The 22,588-nt window shown below is 43.6% G+C and overlaps 2 protein-coding genes across 2 annotated transcripts; one reads left to right on the top strand and one right to left on the bottom strand.

Annotated features, from left to right (window-relative positions):
• Positions 1 to 328: 328 nt before the first annotated feature.
• Positions 329 to 11,372, top strand: LOC311034347 (uncharacterized protein). Its single transcript, XM_084042227.1, has 7 exons — positions 329 to 432; positions 1,394 to 5,085; positions 5,698 to 6,495; positions 7,807 to 7,856; positions 8,256 to 8,308; positions 8,923 to 9,243; positions 10,259 to 11,372. The coding sequence occupies exons 2-7, from the start codon at positions 1,627 to 1,629 to the stop codon at positions 10,273 to 10,275; spliced, it is 4,698 nt and encodes a 1,565-aa protein (XP_083898353.1). The 5' UTR covers positions 329 to 432; positions 1,394 to 1,626; the 3' UTR covers positions 10,276 to 11,372.
• A 2,092-nt stretch (positions 11,373 to 13,464) lies between these two features.
• Positions 13,465 to 20,656, bottom strand: ecsit (ECSIT signaling integrator). The gene is made up of 8 exons (XM_084043121.1): positions 20,552 to 20,656; positions 19,611 to 19,777; positions 18,328 to 18,739; positions 17,111 to 17,334; positions 16,056 to 16,113; positions 15,342 to 15,490; positions 14,870 to 14,975; positions 13,465 to 14,500 (listed from the first exon to the last, which is right to left on the bottom strand). The coding sequence occupies exons 2-8, from the start codon at positions 19,755 to 19,757 to the stop codon at positions 14,202 to 14,204; spliced, it is 1,395 nt and encodes a 464-aa protein (XP_083899247.1). The 5' UTR covers positions 19,758 to 19,777; positions 20,552 to 20,656; the 3' UTR covers positions 13,465 to 14,201.
• Positions 20,657 to 22,588: the final 1,932 nt, after the last annotated feature.

Raw genomic sequence — 22,588 nt, 5'->3', positions numbered from 1 at the left:
TAATGTGAATATGTTTAGTTTAATGTGTCTCACGGTGAGCCTACTACTATGCATAAAATAGCCTAATGAACTCACAAATTAGAAGCCTATCAGTAGTTAGTCGACGTTTTCCTCGGTTATTGTCTGATAATTTGCTATTCATTAGTAATAACAGGGCCTCTGGTCGACACAGTGCTAGTAAATAGTATTGTACATGTCCACTGGTCGACACAGTGCTGCCAGTAAATAGTATTGTATATGTCCACGCCACGCAGTTTACACACAAGCAAACCCAGGTCCCACATCCTGGTACTTTTCACTGCGTTGTCAAGGCAGCTACACAGAGAGAAAAGGCTGCCTGGCGGAAAGTAGCTGCAGTGTCCTGGCAGAAATATCTGTCCAAAAAACCCTCCACAAACTGTCCCGGAAAGTTAGGTGGTTTTAAACTAAAAGGTAACGAGTGTGCATGTTTTTTTTCCACATGTTTTCGAGCGTCCTGCGTTGATGCGAGCTCGCCTTTATTGGGGTTTTTAGCTCTCATTTTAGACAGACAACAGACACAGACAGGCGCCAGTCCGTGTGGACAGAGGAGGAGGAAGATCTTTCTTGTCCATTGTGCGCTGGGAGACAGCGCTTTAGGCACGATTTACGCTCAAAACGCCTCAAAGAAATCCGTTTTTACGCATGTATTTTCATTTGCCCAACGGCTGGTTGTGTTTACATTGCCGTTTTAATCAAACGTAAATAGAATAAAGAATGAAAAATGGCTCTCGACAGATATAATTTGTGATAGAAAGGGACAGGTTTAAAGGGACAGTGTCATTCTGCTTCCTTCCTGGTTGTAGTAGAACATGCCCGCCACTTAAAACACACATTTTGGCCGCATTATGTGATGTTTTTCTACCAAATGTGCTCGTTTTGTGATAATGTATTTGCAACCGTGTGCGAACAATATTCGGTTATCCTAAATGGAAATCTTGCTTCATGGTGAAGCTTCGCGGTGCGTGCTTTTTACATATACGCCGTTTTCTGTTGTCACACGTATTTCAACGGATTCAACACAAATGTTGAATTACATGTAGGCCTAGATGCGAAATCATGTTTTTACTATTTGTCAAAGTAACGTTTTGTGTTACCATTTATGACCAGGGATACTGTAGCCTACTACTATAGCCTACTATACTACTGAATATACTGTAACGTGCTTGCATACATACTGTAGCTAATCTGCATTTATAGCGTTTTAATAGCACTGAATTATGCATGATAAAATAACAGCATACAGAGAACTGCTTTAGATTTGTTTACTATTTTAAAGACATCTAGTTTACACCAAAATCCTAATTTCTTTGAAGCATTTATTGCAATGGCTCAGGAAGCACTGTATAAAATATATTTATTACTCCTCCTGCAGAACTTCTCCATGCTGATGTGATGTCGGAGAGGTTTGGCTGCTGGCTAGGCAGAGCGAAAACATCTATTACAACATAATGTGTTAGCTCACAACATGTAAGTGGACTGCACTTTCCCCCTGGAGAATGCTGGACTGAGTAGCACTGAGGAGATGAACTGAGTTGAATGGACGAATGAAGAAATTCCTGGTATTTTAGGGTTTGAACTGGTGGGGCTGTACAAGCAACCAGGAGCATGCCACCCACAAAATGCAAAGGGGAGACTCGCAGTTTAACATCCCAGCGCTATAGACCCGCCTCAGAGTTTGATGATGCCACCCTCACCCAAAAGAGGGAATACTGGCGAACCAAGAAACGGGAGCAGCGGGCCCGGCTGTCAGGGAGTAGAAATGTCTCTTTGGTATCGTTGGTACCCAGTTTATCAAGTTCCATGACTGTCTCCTCTCCCCCACTGCAGAAAAATTATGGACCCCCAAAAGTTGTTAATATATCTCCAGTGTCTAGTAGAAATGGAGTGAGTAAGATCTCAGTGGAAACCAGTCTGAGCAAAAAGGTGAAAGCTGCTGTGGTGAGCAAAGACGCAGTGAAATGCCTATCAACAGGCAGTGCAGTGAGCAGATCCATTACCTCATCCAAACCCAGTCGAGCTCTGCTCAGCAGTCCCTCCCCAGTGCCTCCAGTCAGGGTGATGGTGCGACCCCCCAACTCTGCGCCATGCCAGCCACAGGGCAGAGTGACTATTATCAACGGCAGCTCCTCCAAAGTGACACCTCAACAAAGGCGCGTGGTTATGCAGGGCATGTCGATGCCCAAAGCACAGCCTAAGGCACAAGCCGCCATCTGCATTCAATCCAAACCTTTAACCACCAGTGTTGCCACAGGCGTGATGCTCGTGTCTTCTTTGTCCACCCCTGTTCCTCTCAAAGCAGAGGGAAAGCCGGCCAACTCAACACCTCAAGTAGGAAGAAAGAGTGCCTCAGTCACCACCACCAAGAAGCCCACTGGCATTGGCATCATGCAGGATGCCCCAGCATCTGAGGAGGAAAGAGCCGCCAAGCGTAGAGAGCTGTGGCGGGTCAAGAAGCGAGAGCAGAGAGCAAGGCACGCGGCTAGGCTAGCTAAGACTAGAGAGAGGACGCAGAGCGCAGATGTGGTGCCGCAGAAGCAGATGGTGCACAGAATGAGCCAGCCAGGCAGTGCAGTCCTGGAGCATCTTCCATGTCTATCATCTGGTAGAGGAGCAGGCCAGAGACACTATTTAACCAAGGTCAAAACACCATTTACAGATGCTGGACGCCTGCTTAAGAACGCCAGAGCATCAGCTTCCATGCCTAAACATGCTGGCTTAACTGTCATGAAGGAGAATGAGGGTTTACAACCACCTAAGCTAATGACGTTTAAACCTGAGCAGAACCAACAGGCTGTCCAGATTAAAGTAGAAAGCCCACATGTGGATGATATGACACAGACAGCTCTTGCATCTCGCCAACAAGCAGTCCAGATTAAAGTACAAAACCCAGACGTGGATAAGATGGTGCAGGCAGCTCTTACATCTCATCATGTTGTTCAGAAGCACCCAGCAGAGCCAAGCAGGAAGTTCCCCCTTCACATCCAGTTCTATAACACTAATCGAGGAATCGCACGATGTAGGATGACCAGACGGGGATTCATTGAAACTCAGAGGAGTTTCCTGGGTCACAGAAGCTTCAGGGGGCGGTCTCCATCCCACGCTGCAGTCTTCAGTGCTATGAGCCCTCCCAGAATCGACCCCAATGAGAGCCCCGAGCAGACAGCGGCCAGGAGGCGTGAATACTGGCGCGTCAAAAAGCGAGAGCAGCGAGCGAAGCAGTCTGCGGAGGTCAAGGCCACGTTGAAGGAGAAGGATTCGATGATGAGACGTGTGAAGCGGTACCAGAATATACTTGAGGAAATGAGGAGAGCCAGGGCAGGGGCCTGCAACGTGGTGACCCAGCCACCCGGATGCACCATCACCCACGCCTCTGAGACCATCGGAGGGTTCATCAAAGAGGATGGCACAGTGACCATTAATATTCCCCAAGTTCCGATAGATCCTATAGCAGCCATCAAAATTGAAAAAGTAGTACATCTGCCCAGTAATGATGTCACTGCACAGCCCCAGCTCCAACCTCATCATCAATCTAAGCCTGGAGGTAATGCTAGTTACAGTGTGATGTTATCGGACTCCATGAGACGAAACCCGCCTCCGCCGCCACCTCCACCTCCACTCCGGCCAGCTCAGGTGAAGGTCTCCTTTCCACTCGCAGGCCAGAGAGTAAACAAGCCCCCGAGGTTGCTGTTGAGCAGACAGAGGAGTCAGCTTGAAAGCACAAATAAAACCGCTGCTAGTTCGCCCCCCTTGATCATACAGCGTCCAGGTCAAATCAAGCTCACTCGCCCTCCGGCACCACGGGGTGCGTTCTCCTCTGCGGCAGGGCCGAGCCTGGGCGGCTGCGTCATGAAAATGTCTGTCTCAAGCGTCACTGGCCGCCTCGAGCCCTCTCGATCATTAGTGGCGATCTCTCTGGATCCGGAGCTGACAGAGGAAGAGAGGATGGCGAAAAAGAGGGAGTATTGGAGGTTGAAGAAACGAGAGCAGAGGGCAGCACGCACCACTAGGTTAAAGCAGGGTGTATTACAAGCCAGGGTCAGCGCAGCCTTACAGAGGAGGAGGATCCAGAAATTGACACAGGCTCAAAATGTAGGAGTGAGCAATATGACGCCAAGCAGAAATGTTCCTAACCATGCAGTGAATATCCAACCTCTTCCCCGCCGCGCGCCTACCACACCGCAGTCAGACGAGATAAAACAAGAGAGAGACTCGACACCAGCAGTTGACCTAAATTCTCAGCCAGAACAAGCCATCTGTCCAGATATCAAACCCCCATTGCCACCTTCCCTGGGACCCCAGTCAGAGCCCGACCCAGCCCAAAGTGCTGACAGCCAAGCCACCACTCTCCTCGCCGTGGCCTCCATGAAGAAACTCCTGGAAGAGACGCTCAGCACGGTCAGCGAGTGCAAAAGTGAGCCTGCTGATGTTGAAACGGAGGCCTGTGTGCTGGGGGAAGACTCAAAGGACGAGATTAAAGCATCTCTGCTCTCGCTTGGAGATGAAGAGAAGGTGGCTGCTGACCTCAGCTTTCAAAACAAGAATTGGCAGGAAAATGTTTGCCCAGCACCTGAGCTCTCATCAAGCCCACATCCCAAGGCCTCCCCCCAGATGAATGAAGTAATCTCTGCTCCGCTCTCGTCCACCGTGTCCCTCTCAGAATCGTCATCTCACACACCCTCAAGCCTGCGTACCGCCACGGTGGCCTTAAACGGCCCGCTCTTATCCTCGCCCCGGCGGGCACAGAGTCTGAGGGCCAAAAGAGTGGGCCATCAGCAATGCTGCTCCCCAGAGCCCCCAAAGCTTCACCACCTGCCCTCAGATCAACAGTGTGAACAACGGCGTCAACGGTACGAACAGAATCACTCTCAGCCAATGCACCACCAGCAACAACGACATCAGCAACCTCCTGGGGACGAAGAGGAGAGTGGCGTAAACTGTCTGCAGAAGAAGAGGGAATACTGGCGGCTGATGAAGAGACAGCAGAGAGCGAAGTCCAAGGCAAGGCAGGGAGACGGAGGGGGACAGCGGGTCAGTGACAGACGACTGTCTCCAAAAGCCACTCAGGTGAGTGAATGTAGGAAAATGCCTAAATGGCATCTCTATATGGACTTGGACTGGAAATGACGAGGTAGATGAGAGATAAAAGAAAAAAAGGTAACCATTGGTACCAATTTTGAGTTAAATACGGTTCTGTGTTACATTTGTGTTCTTTATGATGCTGTGTACATTATTTGTGATTTTCTGGATGTTAAAGTAAATACCTGCTATGTCAGAGTGCAGGTTTGTGTCTCAGTCAGTAGTTGACCTAGCAAAATTGTTGCCTCCAGGCTCATTGTTAGTTGGGCAAGGTTAATAAACAAAAGAAGTTTACTTATCATGTAGCCAGGGCCACTGTTGACTGTTGAGCCTGAAACCTGAATCATCACACCCCAAACCCCTCTGGCATTTGACGCTTAAGCAAGGGAGGGAGGGGGGGTGTTTCACTTAGAATTCTTTTTACACAAACATGACCTATTGCTCAGTTGTAAAATTTACATTGAAATTCATTAGATTGACTTGCTGAATGGTAACATAATGGCTAATTTATACCTTGTGACCATGTCAGTCACCATAAATTAAAAAAAACTTTATTATGTCACAAGTTTGGTTGTAAAACTCTTTGTCTTTGTCTTTCAGACTCCAAATCTAGTCATCCTCAATAGTGCAAAGTCAGCTCAGGGCATCAGTCCATCATCCAAACCAGCCCTCCAAGTCAAGCCCAGCACTGCGACTCTTACTGCAGTGAATAGCATCCCCACTGTCCTGGTTGTCAGCCCCACTACCTCTAACACTGGCCAGCCTCCTGACACACTCCAGGTCAAGCCCCCCGTCAGCAGTGTGTCCATCTCTCCCATCAAGCAGCAGTCGTTCCAGACATCTCCCACCTTCAACACTACTTCCCTTCCTATACGAAGTATCGCTACTGTCCCCTCGCTCAGTAACCACATGGATGGCAGACTATTATTGGTTGAAAACCAACAGGAAACGGCATCTAATCCGCCCAAAGTCAGAAAGTGGACACTTCAGGTGCAAGAAAGGACAGATAGAGACACGGCTCCGACTCTCCCGATGCTCACCCCCCCAGACAACCCGCTGTCCAGCATGAACCTGCAACCCATCGAGCCCCTCGGACAAGCTTCCTTTTGCACATCCACTCCCTTAAAAATCCCCTGCCCTCGACCTCAGACTCCCCCGAGTTTTGGATCGTCTCCAAGTAAGCTGGTTCCCATCAGCACCATGGTTCCACCAAAGCCCATTCCAGGGGAGTCTGAGGAGGATTTCCTGAGGAGGAAACGCGAGTACTGGAGGGTGAAGAAGAAAGAGCAGAGAGCCAGGAAGGCCATTCGGGACAGAGAATTGTCCCATAAGAGAGCCCCCAACAACTGGAAGCCCATCCTGCCGGCCCAGGGCCAGCACCTGGCTATGGAGACTGAGGTAAGAATTTGAGAGGTCTAGGGTTGTAGTAATTGGATCATAGTCTCTATTGGCAGTTGCTCTACACGCAGTAAAATCTGGAGTGTGTGACTCATAAGGATCCATTTTCACACTATCAGAGTTCAATGTGTTACGTTTTTATTTTTAAATAAGTGTTGAATAGCTCCATTATTCCCATAGTAATCTTTACAATAGAGTGTTTGTACAGTAACAGGAGCCTCTCCAGCTCTTTAGTAAACAGAAAATCCATTTCAGGTCAGGATACCAATTGCATATAACCAGGAGAGAGATCTCATACATACAGCATACATGATAAACAAGGGAAATTGGAAGTAAGAAAATATATATATAAATTGGAACTGGAACACTATATCATTTAAGATGATAAATGGGTTGTCTCTCCTGATTATATTAACCCATTCAATCCAGGAACGCATCTGTGTCATTTTATATTTTAGCTAGAGCCATTATTTTATACTTTGGCTATTCAAAAATAGCAGATATACAAGATCATAGCACAGCACACAAGCTTGTAGTTCTGCTATTTTTGAAAAATCATGAACAGTTGTGCAAATCTTTGAATATATATCTTTGAAAGCGAACATTTATAACTCAAATCTTTGCTTCTGGGGGGTCCCTGAACAAAATATTTTGAGATGGGGGTCCACGACCAAATACATATATTTTGACAAGAAAACGTTTGAGAACCACTAATATTATAGCAACATACGGTTTTCAGAAAACTGTCAGCATTTAGAAGACATTTGTAGATGTGATTGAATGGGTTAAATTGGTGACCCACCTGAAAATGTATTTTGTGTTTACTAAAGAGCTGGGGAGATGGGGACACACCCCTGATACTGAACATACACTCTAAATAGCAATGACAACTATCAGAATATAGAGCTTTAACTGTTAAGCTTTAACTGTGGGGAGGGGTGAGTGCCAGCATGGGCATTGGAGGGTTCCCAGTTCAATCCCTGTCTCTCCCAGGGTTAGTGTTGAATTGTCCTTGAGCAAGACACTAAACCACTAACTGGAGCAGGTTGGTGGCTTGCACGGTTGCCTCCACTGTTGGTGTGTGAATGTGTGCGTGAGTGGGTGAGTGTAATGCACATTGTAAAGCGCTTTGGATAAAGGCACTATATAAATGCACCATTTAACAAAAACATTAGTAGTTTTAACCCAAAATATCACTTACAGCACCTTTTTAAATGAACACTCTGAATTTTACTGTGTATGTAAAGTTATTACTGTGCTTCAAACGTTTTCGTCAAACTCACATCCTCCTCTACTCTATCACCTCTGCAGGATTCGAGCCAGTGGGGACACTCCTATGGGGACTCTGAGCAGCAAATGAGGTGTGACTCGGTGACTCTTGCATTAGATTGTTGTCTTTGCAAGCTTAATATTATGATGAGCTTAAAGGGATAGTTCACCCAAAAAACGACTTATTTTCTATCAATTACACACCCCATGAAGCCTTGAATTCATGGAGATTTCTTTTGTTTTTGTCACATTCCTAAGCCAATAATTTGATGACCAGCAGAGTTTCCGGTAGGCGACTCAATGGAAACTCTTTGAGTCTCTTCTGGTCATCAAATGATTGGCTTAGGAATGCGACCAAAACTAAAAAAATCTCCATGAATTCAAGACTCCATGGGGTGAGTAATCGATAGAAAATAAGTCATTTTGGGGGTGAACTATCCCTTTTTAATACGTGATGATGAGTGAAAGTAACTTTACCCTGTCTTTCATAGCACTTCCTCGGAGGCTGAGCTAGGATACTACAGCTACGGGGCACCAGTGGAAGGTGCGCTATTAACTTTTATTTAAATGTTAGGTCACACTTTTAACCACTTATTCCCTGCATACTTCATTGACCGGGGTCCTCCCGGGGTCTATACTTGGTCCCCTCCTTTTGATTTTACTCTACAGTCTACACCAGTGGTTTTCAACATTTTTTTGCATCAAGGACCCCCAAATTGACACATATTAGCCCAGGGACCCCCGTTTGAAAAGATATGCCAGGGACTAAACCATTTTGATTTCTTGGGGGTCCCAATCTACACAGTAGTATCATCGTCAGTCTTCATTTAACTCTGAGAGTGTACAAAATGGAACCAAATCCATTTGGTTCCATTTGTACACTCTCAGAGTTACAGACACACAAGGTTCAATTTGGTTCCTAACTATTAATTTGTCTGGGGACCCCCTGGAACCCCCTCAAGGACCACTGGTGGTCCCCGGACCACTGGTTGAGAACCACTGGTCTACACCAAATCTCTTAAGAAACCCTTTCATTTTCATCACTGTGTAGATGATTTATTGATTGATTGAGGTGTTTATTAAAGAATAAGGGCATACAATGCATAGTAAAAGCTGTCATTGTCCTTTTGTCTGCATGTTTTTCCACCGCCCCTTCAGATGACTCCGACGCGATGTTCTCGGAGTACGACGACAACAACAACAACGAAGACGGCTCCGTCTCAGACTCCGTGTGGAGGAACCGCTACCTCATGGACCACGACCCTCTGAACCAGCTGCTGGTATGCATGGTGTGCGGGGACCTGCAGTACTCGCACAGCCCGACGGTGGTGAGGGCCCACATCGAGGAGGCCCACCCGGAAACCCTGAGCCTAGACGCCCCGGAGCGCAGGCGCATCCTGGAGGCCTTCGACGAGCAGGTCTCCCAGCGGGAGCGCTTCTTCACCAGCCAGCTGCGGCAGCACGGCGGGGCCCTGGCAGGTATGTGCTGGAGCTGGCGGGGGGGAAGGCAGCTATAGAGCGTTGATTCTCAACCTTCTTAATGTCAAGGACCCCCGGATTGAAATGCGTTAGGCCATGGAGTAGACCCCCATTTGATACAAAATGTTAAAGCATCGCTATGTAACTTTCCTCTTCTACCCCGGACTTGAACCCGGTTTCTGACATTTTTACCATTGAGCTAATAGAGCCGGCCTGCTTGCTTGAGGGATACATTGAATCTTGACCATCAGGTCAAAATGTGTGTCAGATCCTAAGTTATATTGTATTAACATACTCTACCTAGATTGGACAAAATAAAATTAAAATGATTAGACAAAAGTTACATAGTGAGGCTTTAATCACTGTGTTAATTTAACTCTGAAGGTCCTGATACCCCGGGAGCGTTTATTGTGAATAATTTGCATTAATTCAAACTGCTGTTTGTCTCGTGATTACATCCACACAGAATGCGAATATTGCGCGGGGATAAAACAACGGATAATAACTTTTCGAAACAAGGTCGATTTTTCAGTGCGAATGAAAGCATCAACCTGTATGAATCACCTACAAATTAATTGTTTGATGTGAAATATTCGTGACACATTTTCGGATTGTTTATTCGTCACCCTTGAGAGTGTACACATTTAACCAAATGCTCGGAGTTATAGGCCCATAAGGGTCCATTTGGACCCCTGGTGGTCCCTGGACACCATGTTGAGAACCAGTGAGCTAGAGTACTACTCTGGTATTTAATAGTTTTGTGTCATAAAATGACTACGTATGTGCGCCATGCAGTTCTTGTTATAGGCAAGATTAGTGTTCACGCTGTTCGCCTATTTGGCAGAGCATGATCAGCATTAGCTTTTGATGTTTAATTTTCCCACATGTGCATCTCCGTTACTTTTTGCTTGGTCATGTATTTCGTAAATACTAGAACAGTTCAACTTGATGTTAACTGCCAAACAATCTGATTTTCATTTTGACTTACTTGTTTCCCCTGCTGCCTGTTTTTCAGAAGCACAAAGGAACTAAATGTCAGACCTCCATAAGTGAATTCTGGATGGGAAGAGAGAAAAAAGACCGTCAGCTTGCCTTTTGTCTTATTTATTAAACACATTTTCAGTCAGTCTAGTCACCTTTTATAGAAGGTCAACTTGAAAGTGAATGCTGTATCAGGAACACACACCAACAAAAGAAGCTTTACCTCAATTACCACACACACACACACACACACACACACACACACACACACACACACACACAGTGTTGTGCCTGAACGCGTTCAATGAACAATCGATCATGAACTCGTTCATGTTTTTGGCGAACGTGAACTGAACATACTGTATTTCCGCTAGATGAACGTTATTGTGAACGCGTTCATTCTGGCGTTTGTGAACGGCACTCTCTCACAAATGCAAAATATAAGGTGCTTACCTGCTTGCCCCAAATGTTAACTAGGTGTCCGGAGCATTTGTGCAATGTATTAGTCCACGTTCTTAAATAAAGAAGTGTTTTAATCCTGTTTGTGGCCGAACGCCATTTCCCCCCCCTCGTTTACTTCCTGTTTACATTGAGTGTAATTCCGGCTTTCACCGGATGCTCCCCGTCACTACCACCCATTGGGAACTTCCGACAGAATCGGCCACAGACGGGATTAAAACACTTCTTAATTGAATATGGACTAATACAATACATTGCACAAATACTCCGGACACCTAGTCAACATTTGGGGCAAGCGGGTAAGCACCTTATATTTTGTACATGTTTGGAGAAATGGTGACATTTCAGGGCAAACTGGGGGGGATGGTCGCTAAGACTCACGTAGAGAAAATGTTAAAATCGATAAAATACATCTACGATAGTCTTGATTTCAGGCTAACGGCGAATATGAATCTGACATATAGTTTCAGTGTTAAAACGGATAAAATAATTGCTGTCTGTGGTTCAATATGGGCTGTGGCAATAATTTTGACAAATAATATATAGCTCGCAGCAACGTATTGAAAACAAAAATAACTGTAAACTTGTTCTTGTTTCAAAATTTTGAATTATGAACTGAACTAGTTCATTTTAAAATTTGTGAACTGAACTTTGAACTAGTTCATGTAGAAAGTGAACTTTCCCAACACTACACACACAGACACACATACACACCGCACAATACTTAAAACCTTTTATTATTTTTTAAAATGCTGACAATTCCTATAATTTTTTTTGTATAGAGTTTTTACTGCACAAATGATAATTAAAAAAAGCTGGTATTCAGGTCCAAGACCGTTCTATTCCCTTGCTAGGGGGGTCTTTGCATGGGGGTGTTGTGTATATGCCTGGGGGTTCTGATGCTAATGTTTTGCAGATGTTTTTTGTAGCCAGTAATGCACCATACTGTACTTCAAAACACTGAACTAGCTATTGTTCTTTGATGATATTTTGTATTCAGTTACCTTTTCACTGTAACTTTCTGAACTATTTAAAGAATGACAAATACTCCAGCTATTCATATCAGCTTTGCCATGTGATGTTGTTGACCCTTAAATAAACATTCTGCACTGTAAATATGACACAAAATGCTATTACTCATACTGTACGTGGTTGAGAAATGCCAAATCTTTTACTGTACGATTGGACTATTCTACCCTTTTTTCTTTTTTTTTGAACAATCAGCCAATGCAAATCTAACTTTATTTAATCCTTATTTATTGAATCCTTCAATTACAATCAATGACATTGTTGGTATATTTAGCTAGTTAATTCCATGTTAGAGATCTCATTAGTGAATATTTAAGATCCAAAGGCCTTCTTGCATGAGTAGTTAAATGGATGAACATTTGTATGTTACACATTATGTCAGGAATGCATTCCACTTTGTTTTTGTATCAAATCTTGATCTCCTGTATGCTGAAACAATGTCCTATTGAGCACAATGCTTTGAGAGTCAAAGCCAGAGATAGAAATGTTGCTAGAGAGAACATGCCTACACAAACATAACAAACTGTAAATATCCTAAACTGACCAAGCTATTTTAACTTACAACAAGAATGTAATTCTGACTTGATTACTTGTTTACCTGCTAAAAGGGAATGTTCAAATGCCTTTTCGGTACTAATAAACCTTTTGTACCTTTGCAGTGGTTCTGATTCAATGAGAAGGCCTCTTAAATGTGGAAGGCTTTGCAAAACAATCCCAAGAAAAAAGTAATCAGGTATTTATGAAACAGCAGCTCATCCGCCAAATAACGCAAATTTATCTACGCCACCCAGGATAAGTTTTGCCTCATTTATGACAAGTGCTACAAGTGCAAATAGCACTTATTTTTCCTATATTAGTTTGTCTAATTTATGTCTGAGACCATGCTTGTTTATCTGAAAGTGGCTGGAGATAATACGTAAATGTCTGCATTTGGAAGAGGTTGCCGAGGTGACCATATTGTTGGTGAGGTTCAAGGCAGCTAGAGGGATTAATCTGCTTTTGCAGATAACGTTGCAATTAACGTTGAGAAACAAAGAGACATCTTCATGTGAAGGTAAACAAAAGATTAGTCTAACTGAATGTATTATAACTTTACTGATAAAAGCAGTAGAGGTAAGAAATAAAATGCTGCACTGTTATTCAAATTTCTCAATATAATAGAATCATTAAAATACCAAAGTGAGAGGGTGGATAAGTGTTTGACAAACTGTACCAAACTGAAATGTTTGGTACACTGTACCAAACTGAAATGTTTGTCAAAGTGCCCTTAAGCAGGACTAAACAATAATGTTGCTTAAGGTCAGGGTAATGGTCAAATGGAGTATGATTCAGTGGGTGACAAACTGATGTGCATATGAATGATAGCAACCATTAACCACCATCATTTCAAAACAGCACTGTTCACGGCTGGCTTGAGCGAGGGTTTTGCTGCGACCAGCTGAGGTGGGGCTGAGGCTGAGCAAGGTGCTACAGTATGTGCATAAGATTGGCTGTGAATTGCTGGGTCTCTCACCATGTGCGGCATTATGGCCTTACTGTACCTCCTTTTCAGATAAGTTTCGTTTTGGAATAACAACCTTGGATTTCCAACCTACATACCAAATGTATCTACTGAGCAAACACAGCCCAGGGGTTATCCAGACTACGGGCCACACAACAAGACCCGACAGGTGAGCCCCCCCACACACACAAACATCTGTGTCCTTCCTTATCATGCACATTCACCGTTAAGTGGTAAACCAGTCTAAAAACAATATTTTAAAGGCATTTATGACCACAAAAGACAGCGAAAACAACAAAGTGATCATTTATTTTGGGGATGTAAATGAGACTTTGACAATTAATTCTCATAGACTTGTTGGAAACATTATCTTCATAAGTAATTATGGACAGTATTTATACTCACTACAGCTTACTCTCGTTGTTTGACATGAGTTGACTACAGCTATATGCGGTAGAGTACAATGACAATGGATTAAAGCCTCACTATTTCACTTTTTTTAAATGAATAAAATGCCATCTTGTACAATATAATAATACAATATAACTTATACAATCGGGGTGGTGGTATTTTGTCTCCCTGCTCTTCTATTGAGACATTGTGTCAAAGGTCATGTCTCACCTAGACACAGGACCTGACACGAATTTTGACCTGATGGTCAAGATTCAATTTATCTACTGAGCAAGCAGGCCAACTATTAGCTCAATGGTAAAAATGTCAGCACTTGCGCTGGAAACCGGGTTCAAATCCGGGGTAGAAGAGGAGGGTTACATAGTGCTGCTTTAATCTGATTGCTAGCAACACTGATTACAACTCAAGTCTAATTTATACGTCGTCGTATGACGGTGTTGCTTGACAGAAATAACAGATTTTCAAGAGAAAAACAGTTCAGCTTTATCGTCTGTGTAAACACATTTGTTTTCTCCATTATGTCCTCCAGGTGTCAACCATGACACCCGAGCCTGCTTGTTAACAGTCCTGGGAAGATTCACTGCTTAATCCCCTCGCTGCGTCGTGGCTCCTCTTCCACGGTGATGTCGAGCAATGCCTCGGGCTGCGTCCGCTCTTCCCCGCCCTGGGTGTCCGTCTCCGCCTCGGGCTGGTAGCCGTGACCTGCGTTAGGATCCCCCACTCCCTGGAGCTCCCGTGGTCCAGATTCAAGGCGGAAGAGGGTGGGCACACGGCCCAGGATGGGGTTGTTCTCCTGCAGGCCCGAGATCCACTGGTTAAGCGTGGCCTGGTCTCCCTGGTTCGTCATGCACATGGCAAACACGGCACCCTCGTCCACTGGAAAGAAAGAATAACACTGTAAATATGCTGTTTTGTTACATGATAGTACAGTGACGAACTACAGGAAGGAAAATGCAGAGAGAGGAGCATAACATGCTTCATGGGTCATGAGTCGGGTTTCAAAGCCATGATATCAATGGCGGCCATGGTGATTTCCCCATGAATTAAAATAACTAAATGGCCACTATGCGAGTATGGTCAATGCTGGGTAATCCGGTCACTAAATGCCTCAACCACCATCTCTGCAATTCTATTCAGAAGCGTGGTCCATATGGGTTTTTATTGACTCCAAGACCTTCATGTTGATGAGTAAATAATGTTTTATTATGCCAACATAGAAGTGAATTGTTTATGTATACAACTTACGATCCTCCACATCAAAGGTTTCTTCATCTCCCAAGTCGCGGTCTAAGTCCAGGTCAAGCTGAAGAGGATAGTCAAAGCACCTCTCTGGATCGTAGGGCTCCTCCACCTGACATATACACACACACACGATCAGGTAAGACAATTTCATAGTTTTGCATGAGATCTACACCGAAAGTCTACTGTATATCATTGATGTGCTGCGAGTTGACTTCCTCCCATGTACCTTTGTAGAGTTATTTTAGAAAAATGGGGAGTGAGTGATACAGCTCCTCAAATCACCCAATAATAATAATAATTATAAGCAAAAACACATGGGGTTAAGCAATAACACATTGGAAATGGAAAATTGGTCATACAATAAGAGCAAAACATCTCATCGATACTACACATCACATACTGTACTCTATCAAGCATTAGATCAAAAATGCATCACCACTCAGATGACAAGCTCAAAATAGAAGGGTATCCCCACCTTCTCCTCGAGTGGCAGAGGGTCTGCCCTGAGGATGTAATAGTACACACAGGTCTTCCTCAGCCACAGAGGGAAGGGGCCCTCCACAAACACTGGCCTGCTGGGGTTGTGTTTGGCTAGCAGCTCCATCTGGTCAGGACTTTGGGTACCTGTCATCAGGCAGAGAAGTAGAAGAGGAATCAATCTTTATTTTAAATGCAAGTCTAATGTCTCTTTTCGACTACGATGGGTAACCCAGAACTTTCCAGAACCCATGAAATTCTGCGATAGATTTTTTGTTTATGTTTCCATTACAACCAGAACGACCCCTGATGGATGAGTTACGTTGTTTAAAAACAGAGATAACTGATCTACAAACTCACAACGCGGCACGTAGTGACGTATCTGAAACCAAGCCTTAGCTTGTGGAAACAAATCCTGAACCCATGAAATATGTTCACTTAGTTCTTGAGGTGGAAAGAGACATAAGATTTGACTTAGCCGCCTTAAAAGAAACTTGAGAATGGACCTTTGTGTCTGCAAGTAAGCCTGGATATCAACAGCTAAACACGGCCACACGCCTGCCCAATATTACTCCAGAATCTTTTGTGTGTGTGTCTTTTCCAAGGAATATGATGAGGAGTCATATAGATTCATTGTGTATACTGTAACAAAGGCTGCGTGAATCAATATATATATAGAATATTATGAATGAGATATGAAAAGCTTCCATACCTACAATATGAGGAAGTGTGACTTCCTCTCCTGACTCAGTGATGTCTGTGCACGGCATCTACGAGAGAAGAGATGGAAACATGATTATCTCTTCCATCTGGCAACACATCTACATATTGTCTGCATAATAATACTGAACTAATACTGAAATAATATTATTATACAATTTGATCAATTATCATCATCAAACGTGGCTGTATATCAGATGATTATCATGCACAGGGAAAGCATCCAATAACTGCTGCAAGACAAATAAGCTTCAGAGACACAGCTTTTAAACAAATTAAGTCTGAAAAGGCACTTATAAACAACATCAAATTATGCATACTGGGTTCATTGTGTGTTAGCCCACTAGCCCTGGAAAAAATGGAACAGAGCTTGCAAATCTCTACAAACATGTTTGCAATGCACAACCCGGATGCCTGAGTACAGACTTCTCACTAACTCTCAGTTAGTGAGAAGTTAATGAAATTTTGTATAATTATGTTTTGGTGTCTTATAATCGCATTAGGGATGGGTCCTGAAGGATATAAAATGTCTTTCATTCATTCACTTTAGCGCGATGGCTTCTTAACAATGATATTGTTCTAATTGTACAGTGTGTCCTTGGCTTGAAAAGACATGTGGGGCTCAGTGATGCTGATCAACTTATTTACATCAGGCTCACAGTGTGGTTCTTCAAGGAAATGTCTAATACCGTTAACTCAGTGGTTCTCAACCTGTGGGTCGGGACCTCTGAGGGGGTCCCCACGTGATTTTGTGGGGGTCCCTAGATGACAGTGAAGTGACAATTGAAGGACTTTTTAATACCTAAAAAAAGATACCATGAATATACGGTGCTAAAGTGAAAAGTCATGTAATTTAGAGGTGCCATGGATGAGAAAATATATAATGTATTATAGAGTAGGTGCCCTACTGGACGGAGAAATTGCGTTATCCCAGTCAGTAATATTGAATACCGTTAATAGGCTTGTTCCACTCTATGAGAGATGAGATTTAGGCTACAACAACAACAACACACACCAGACTATCACCACTCAAGAGCCATGCTGTACCTGGTAAACGATGACCTTGGAGTCAAGATCGTTAGCGATGCGTGTGAGGCTGAAGCGGGCCAGGTCCACGGGGTCTTCATGCAGCTGATGGGGCACAGGGTAGGGGTTCATGTGCTTGAACTTGGGGAACCAGTACATGATGCGCTGGTACTTCCTGTAGGGGTGGCCCTTCACTCCAAAGATCTGAGCCAGCAGCACTTTGGTTTCCACGTTGGGCATGATACCTGCCCATTCATATACGCACGCGCGCGCGCACACACACACACACACACACACACACACACACACACACACACACACACACACACACACACACACACACACACACACACACACACACACACACACACACACACACACACACACACACACACACACACACACACACACGTGAGTAAGGGGGAAAGATGTGTGAGTGATACATTTCAATGGTTCAGGTTTTAGAATTGATTTAAAGATTATATTGATTCCTTTCAAAGGTCTGCTCTGTCTGGATAATAGTTAAACTACTTCTCTGACACTGGAGTGAAACCTAAAATCCTTCTGATCAATCTAGACTGAAGGCTAGGGGCAGTGATAAGGTCTCCACTTTTGTGATAAGCTTTTGTCAACTTTGGAATGAACATGTGAGACCTGCTTTAAAATCACATAATCTAAAACTGCCTGTGGAAACACACTTTTACAGGCTCTTATGTTATTGGTCTTATATATGCTCATTCTTATGTCTTTATTGTGTTTCACTTTATTTGTAAATAAAGTATTTTGTAAACATTTTTCTAATAATACATAATAACGTGCTACTGTATACAGCTAAAGATGTGTGGCAAATATCACTACTACAACTACCCATTAATATTGTTCATGACTTGGAGGTCCATACTCAATGCAAACTAGGGCTGCTATTGATTATTTTCTTAGCAATTATTCTTATCAATACCTTGTTTGAATAATGGAGAAGGCCATTATTATTATTTTTCATGTCAATATTGAATTGCCGCAAATAATCATATTTGTTTTATAATTGACTAAATCTAGAAGTCTGATTAACCAAGTAAACCTTGTTTTATACTTCGCCTTGTTTTTAACGATGTTGTGCTAAAATAATATTTATTATTGATTATGTTATTTAAATGTATTATTTTGTATAATCGATTAAATGGATTAGTTTGACACAAACACATAAAGACAAACAGATATTAGGAACACGTCACACACACCATAATTCTCCATCTGCTCCAGTAGCTGCACAGCACACTCCTGCTGCCGGGGGTAGTGGTTGAACATGCGCTGGATGAAGTTCCTGGGCACAAACACCTCCTTGGGGAAAACATCCAGCAGCCTATTGTAGACGGCCAGGTCTCGCTCCACGCCAAAGTCCACCATCTTGCTCAGGGCGGCGTAGATGAACTCCACATGACCCCGGCGTCGAATGTCCTTCTTGATGAAGACGTCCACCACCTTGTTGAAGGTGGCCTTGGTCTTCACCTCCTTGTCAACGCGCTCAAAGATGTCGTCATGCTTGACCAGCGACTTGTCCTTCTTTTTCCCACCATCACCCTCCTCCTCCTCTCCTCCAAAGTGTGCGGGCACTGTCTGGCACGCTGGGCTGCCATGGAAACGCCTCAGCAGCTATGGGTGAGATTTCAGTGTAATGCAGATTGTAAAATGCTTTGGAGAGAGGTGCTACGTACTGTATTACTTACATTATTGTATTATATTTATCAGTACTTTTAACAGATTGAAAACAAAAGAATGTATGTTGCAGCTACGGTATATATACACAGTCTGTGCTCATAATATTCTGATGATCCTCCTGGCTGCATCCACTGACATGTGTTAGTTTGTAGACTTTGTACAAAGGTTATCCTTCCACAATTAATTTTTCATATCAAAGAATTGATTAACCACTTAAACATAATTTTATACTTCATCGCACAATGGTGTCGTACAAAAATTGTTAAAATAGCAGATCTACAGGCTCACGTGTTGTGAGCTTGCCTTCCAGATCTGCTATTTTCACTATTTTTTAAATTATTTGAATCTGTTGGCCTATAGAGCGTGCCAACGCGTCGTCACCACGGGGGGCGTTGGCATTGGGCGTGGCATTGGGCAATGTTAAGTCAACCTGGTTTTTACCCCTCAAAGATGTCCGCCGCTACCAAAAGACACTTGTTGACGCCCCTTTCAGGGATTTTGGCACGCTCTATAGAGGGATTGATACCCAAAATAGTGGCTGAGGAAGGATTCCCAGCTTGCCTCGGGCTGCGTTGAGTATTTTTTACATGAGTACGTTGTTGTTCACTATGTGAATGTGTTGGGGGAGAAACGTGTGTCATTACCATTTACTAAACACTGCATGTGATGGAAGTAGCCGTTATAGCTACAGTATTTGGTTGTTTGCCTGTCAATTTGGCAAATAAAAGAGTTGTTATGTATCGAAAGCCATTGTCATGGCTCTTCCTTCAGAGCAGAAATACACCCGCCATTACTTTATGTTTACCTGTCCATCGTGTCCATCTTTGCGGTGCAGCTGTAGGGCCTTTGTGAGGGCTGATGCAGAGGCTTGGTTTGACTTGATCAGGCTGGCATGATGCAGGGACACAATCCCCACCCTCTGAAGCCGCAAGAGGCAGCGAGTACAATTCATGCTGGTTCAATCTTATGGACCTTGAGAGGCAGAACATGGACCAGAACATTGCAGTGTAGTAAGTGGATACAAAGATGTAATTTCTTGGCAACTCATGCATAATGATCCATTGTCAGGCATCAATATGAGAAAAGGTGAAAAGACCATAACATAAACCATTATCATAAAATACTATTCAAAGGGAACTGGTTGTCCGAGTCTAGGACCCTTCGCAGTGGTGTCCGGTAAGAACTTAACCGAGATGTCACCCCTGATGACTGGGTTGCAGGGTCGAATGCGAATATACCATAGCCTTGAGAAGTTGAGTCTTAGTTGGAGATGAGCGAGGAGTGGAATAAATACTGCTTGCACCTAACCCTTAACTCAGGGTGTGATGATGACCACCCCTTTATAGTGCTTGGCTGGATGCTCGTGACCTCTCACTGATGTAACAATGAGTCAGCTATATGCATACATGGAGTTTGTGATCATGTCAGACTTAGATAGGTTAGTTAGATACGTAGCTCCATATATGGAGTACCAATATTCAGTGGGTAACTATGGCAACCTATCAAATACCCATATGACGTGGAAGTGAGTGAAAGCCAATTCGTTACAGCCATAACATAAACCATTATAGTCCATGAGCTTCCAGCAGGTATTAGAGCACTAACAGCAATAACAGTTATGTACCACACAGGCAGTGTAAAAAACATAGCCAAGCTTAACGAGATTGAAACCAAACACAATGCAAATATGCATATATATATACAATGTGTGTTTATGGTGTATAACTGTTCCCAGCCAATACTCACCATGATCGTACAGAATGTTTGTTTATGTTATTGCATGGTTAGTCTCCTTCACACAGTCTTTCCAGGGGCACCTCCATGTTGACACACCGGCCGTGGTCCAGCAGCTTTCAGCTTCCCCCTAAGAAGCAGAAACATGTGCACGAACATTTGTTCCGCCGTCCTTTTCAGAAGGTAGAGTCCCATAGCCCGGAGAGACCATCGAGCGCAGTTCTGATTGGATATTAGTTAGTATGACGTCAGGGCGTCATACATACGGTTGCCAGGACAACCATCTGGCTAATCCATGGTCCCACCCAAGGAAGTTTATTTAAGGAAAGGTCGTCGTCGTCATTTTCTAGCTTCTCTATCCAGCAGCTTATGAACAAACACTATTTCTGAACAAAATGCTCGGCTCAGGAAAATAAAAGAAGACATATCACACATTGTTTTCTGCTGTGTTGCTTTTCAATGTGTACACAGTACACTGTATAATTTACACATATTTAAGAGGTTCAGGAATATAAAAGAAGACATATCACAGTCACAGGTTGTTTTCTATTTCGACCTTTGTCATATAATATATATAATATATGACAAAGGTCGTTCAGAAATGGTGTTTGCTCTAAAGAGGTGGCTCTAAGCACAGCAGCCATATTGGAAAGAAATTGCGCCTCTTCTTACTTCCTTCACAGGTGTTACCAATGATACTAATGAAGGCTCTGTTCTGGTCACTAGGAACACTCCATTTTGTTTCCCAAATGGCCCCTTATGGTGGGTGTGTAACTCTGAGAGTGTACAAATGGAACCAAATGGACCCTTAAGGGTCCATTTGGTTCCATTTGTACACTCTCAGAGTTTGATTGATTGATTGATGTACTTTATTTAGTAAGACATGAGAACAACAGTACATGGAAGTACAAATTCACAATACAAGGTCTACTAAACTGGAAGACTCATAAAAGCACAGAGCTTGTTTCAAATGAGTTCCCCATGCACACAAATCATGATGACATATAAGAGACAGACAGATATACACAACTACTATAGAATGTCATACAATCAGTTTACAGGTTACTGGTATGAAGAGTGAGAAATATGTACAAAAGGAGAAGGAGAGAGGGGGGGGGGGGGGGGGTAGGGGGGTAGGTTAGGTTAGGACTTAGACAGGGGCCATTTTCCAATTGCAGCCTCCTGAAGGTGTATCTTTAGGGCTGTTTTGAAAGAGAGTAGGGTTTTACACTCCTTTACTCCTTTTGGTAGGGCGTTCCACATTTTTGATGAATAGCATGAGAACGAGTTACTTCCCTTTGTTGAGCCAAAAAAGGGTTGGACAAGGTTTGTGGAGCTGCCTCTGGTATTGTGATCGTGGACATCATTAACATTTTGGAAGTATTTTGACAAATACAGGGGGATCCCAATGTTGTGATATATCTTGAAGACCAGGCCCATAGCAAGTTGCTGTACTCTGTCCGCAACCCTAAGCCATCCAATCCTATCAAAATGATCAGGGGTTAGATGGATTTTGTAGTTGAGGCCAAGAAGTAGCCTTACAAGTTTGTTTTGGGATGTTTTGGAGCCTTGTTTTTAAGGCCTTGGTGGTGTTGTGATACCATGAAGTACATGCATAATCGTAATGACCTTGTATGAGGGCCACTGCAAGAGTCTTCAGAGTCTTCTTACTGACTTTACGATCAATACTCCGCAAATAGCGTGTTTTTTTGTGGACCGTTTTGATCGTTTTTTCAGCATTTTTGTCACCAGAGAGGTCAGCCTCCAAGATAGAGCCCAGGTAGGTAATTTCGTTTTTTCTTTTGATGATATCATCACCCGCTTTGATCGTGAAGCTCTCTGCCTTTCTGAGGTTAGGAGTGGACCCAAAGAGGATGCATTCCGTTTTGCCCAGGTGTAATGAGAGCTTGTTGTCGGAGAGCCAGATGCAGATCTTGTTGAGTTCAGAGCTGAGAGTTTTCTCAACCTGCAGCCTGTCCCTGTCCGAGACTAGCAGGGCCGAGTCATCTGCGAACAGGAACAGGTTGCAGTCGCAGGCTGACGACATGT

This window comes from Gymnoscopelus microlampas (assembly GCF_963454915.1).
Source record: "Gymnoscopelus microlampas genome assembly, chromosome: 19".
Taxonomy (NCBI): domain Eukaryota; kingdom Metazoa; phylum Chordata; class Actinopteri; order Myctophiformes; family Myctophidae; genus Gymnoscopelus; species Gymnoscopelus microlampas.
Note: the sequence above shows the minus strand (reverse complement) of the source record. Positions and strands in the feature narration are given on the sequence as shown.

Bases quoted from the DNA above. Each gene is read 5' to 3' on its own strand.
- ecsit (XM_084043121.1), bottom strand. From the start codon at position 19,757: ATGAATTGTACTCGCTGCCTCTTGCGGCTTCAGAGGGTGGGGATTGTG. The intron at 18,740-19,610 runs GTAAACATAAAG...TCTCACCCATAG, and splicing joins AAGATGGACACGATGGACAG to CTGCTGAGGCGTTTCCATGG. The intron at 17,335-18,327 runs GTGTGTGTGACG...ATGAATGGGCAG, and splicing joins GGAGCAGATGGAGAATTATG to GTATCATGCCCAACGTGGAA.
- LOC311034347 (XM_084042227.1), top strand. From the start codon at position 1,627: ATGCCACCCACAAAATGCAAAGGGGAGACTCGCAGTTTAACATCCCAG. The intron at 5,086-5,697 runs GTGAGTGAATGT...TTTGTCTTTCAG, and splicing joins TGTCTCCAAAAGCCACTCAG to ACTCCAAATCTAGTCATCCT. The intron at 6,496-7,806 runs GTAAGAATTTGA...TCACCTCTGCAG, and splicing joins ACCTGGCTATGGAGACTGAG to GATTCGAGCCAGTGGGGACA.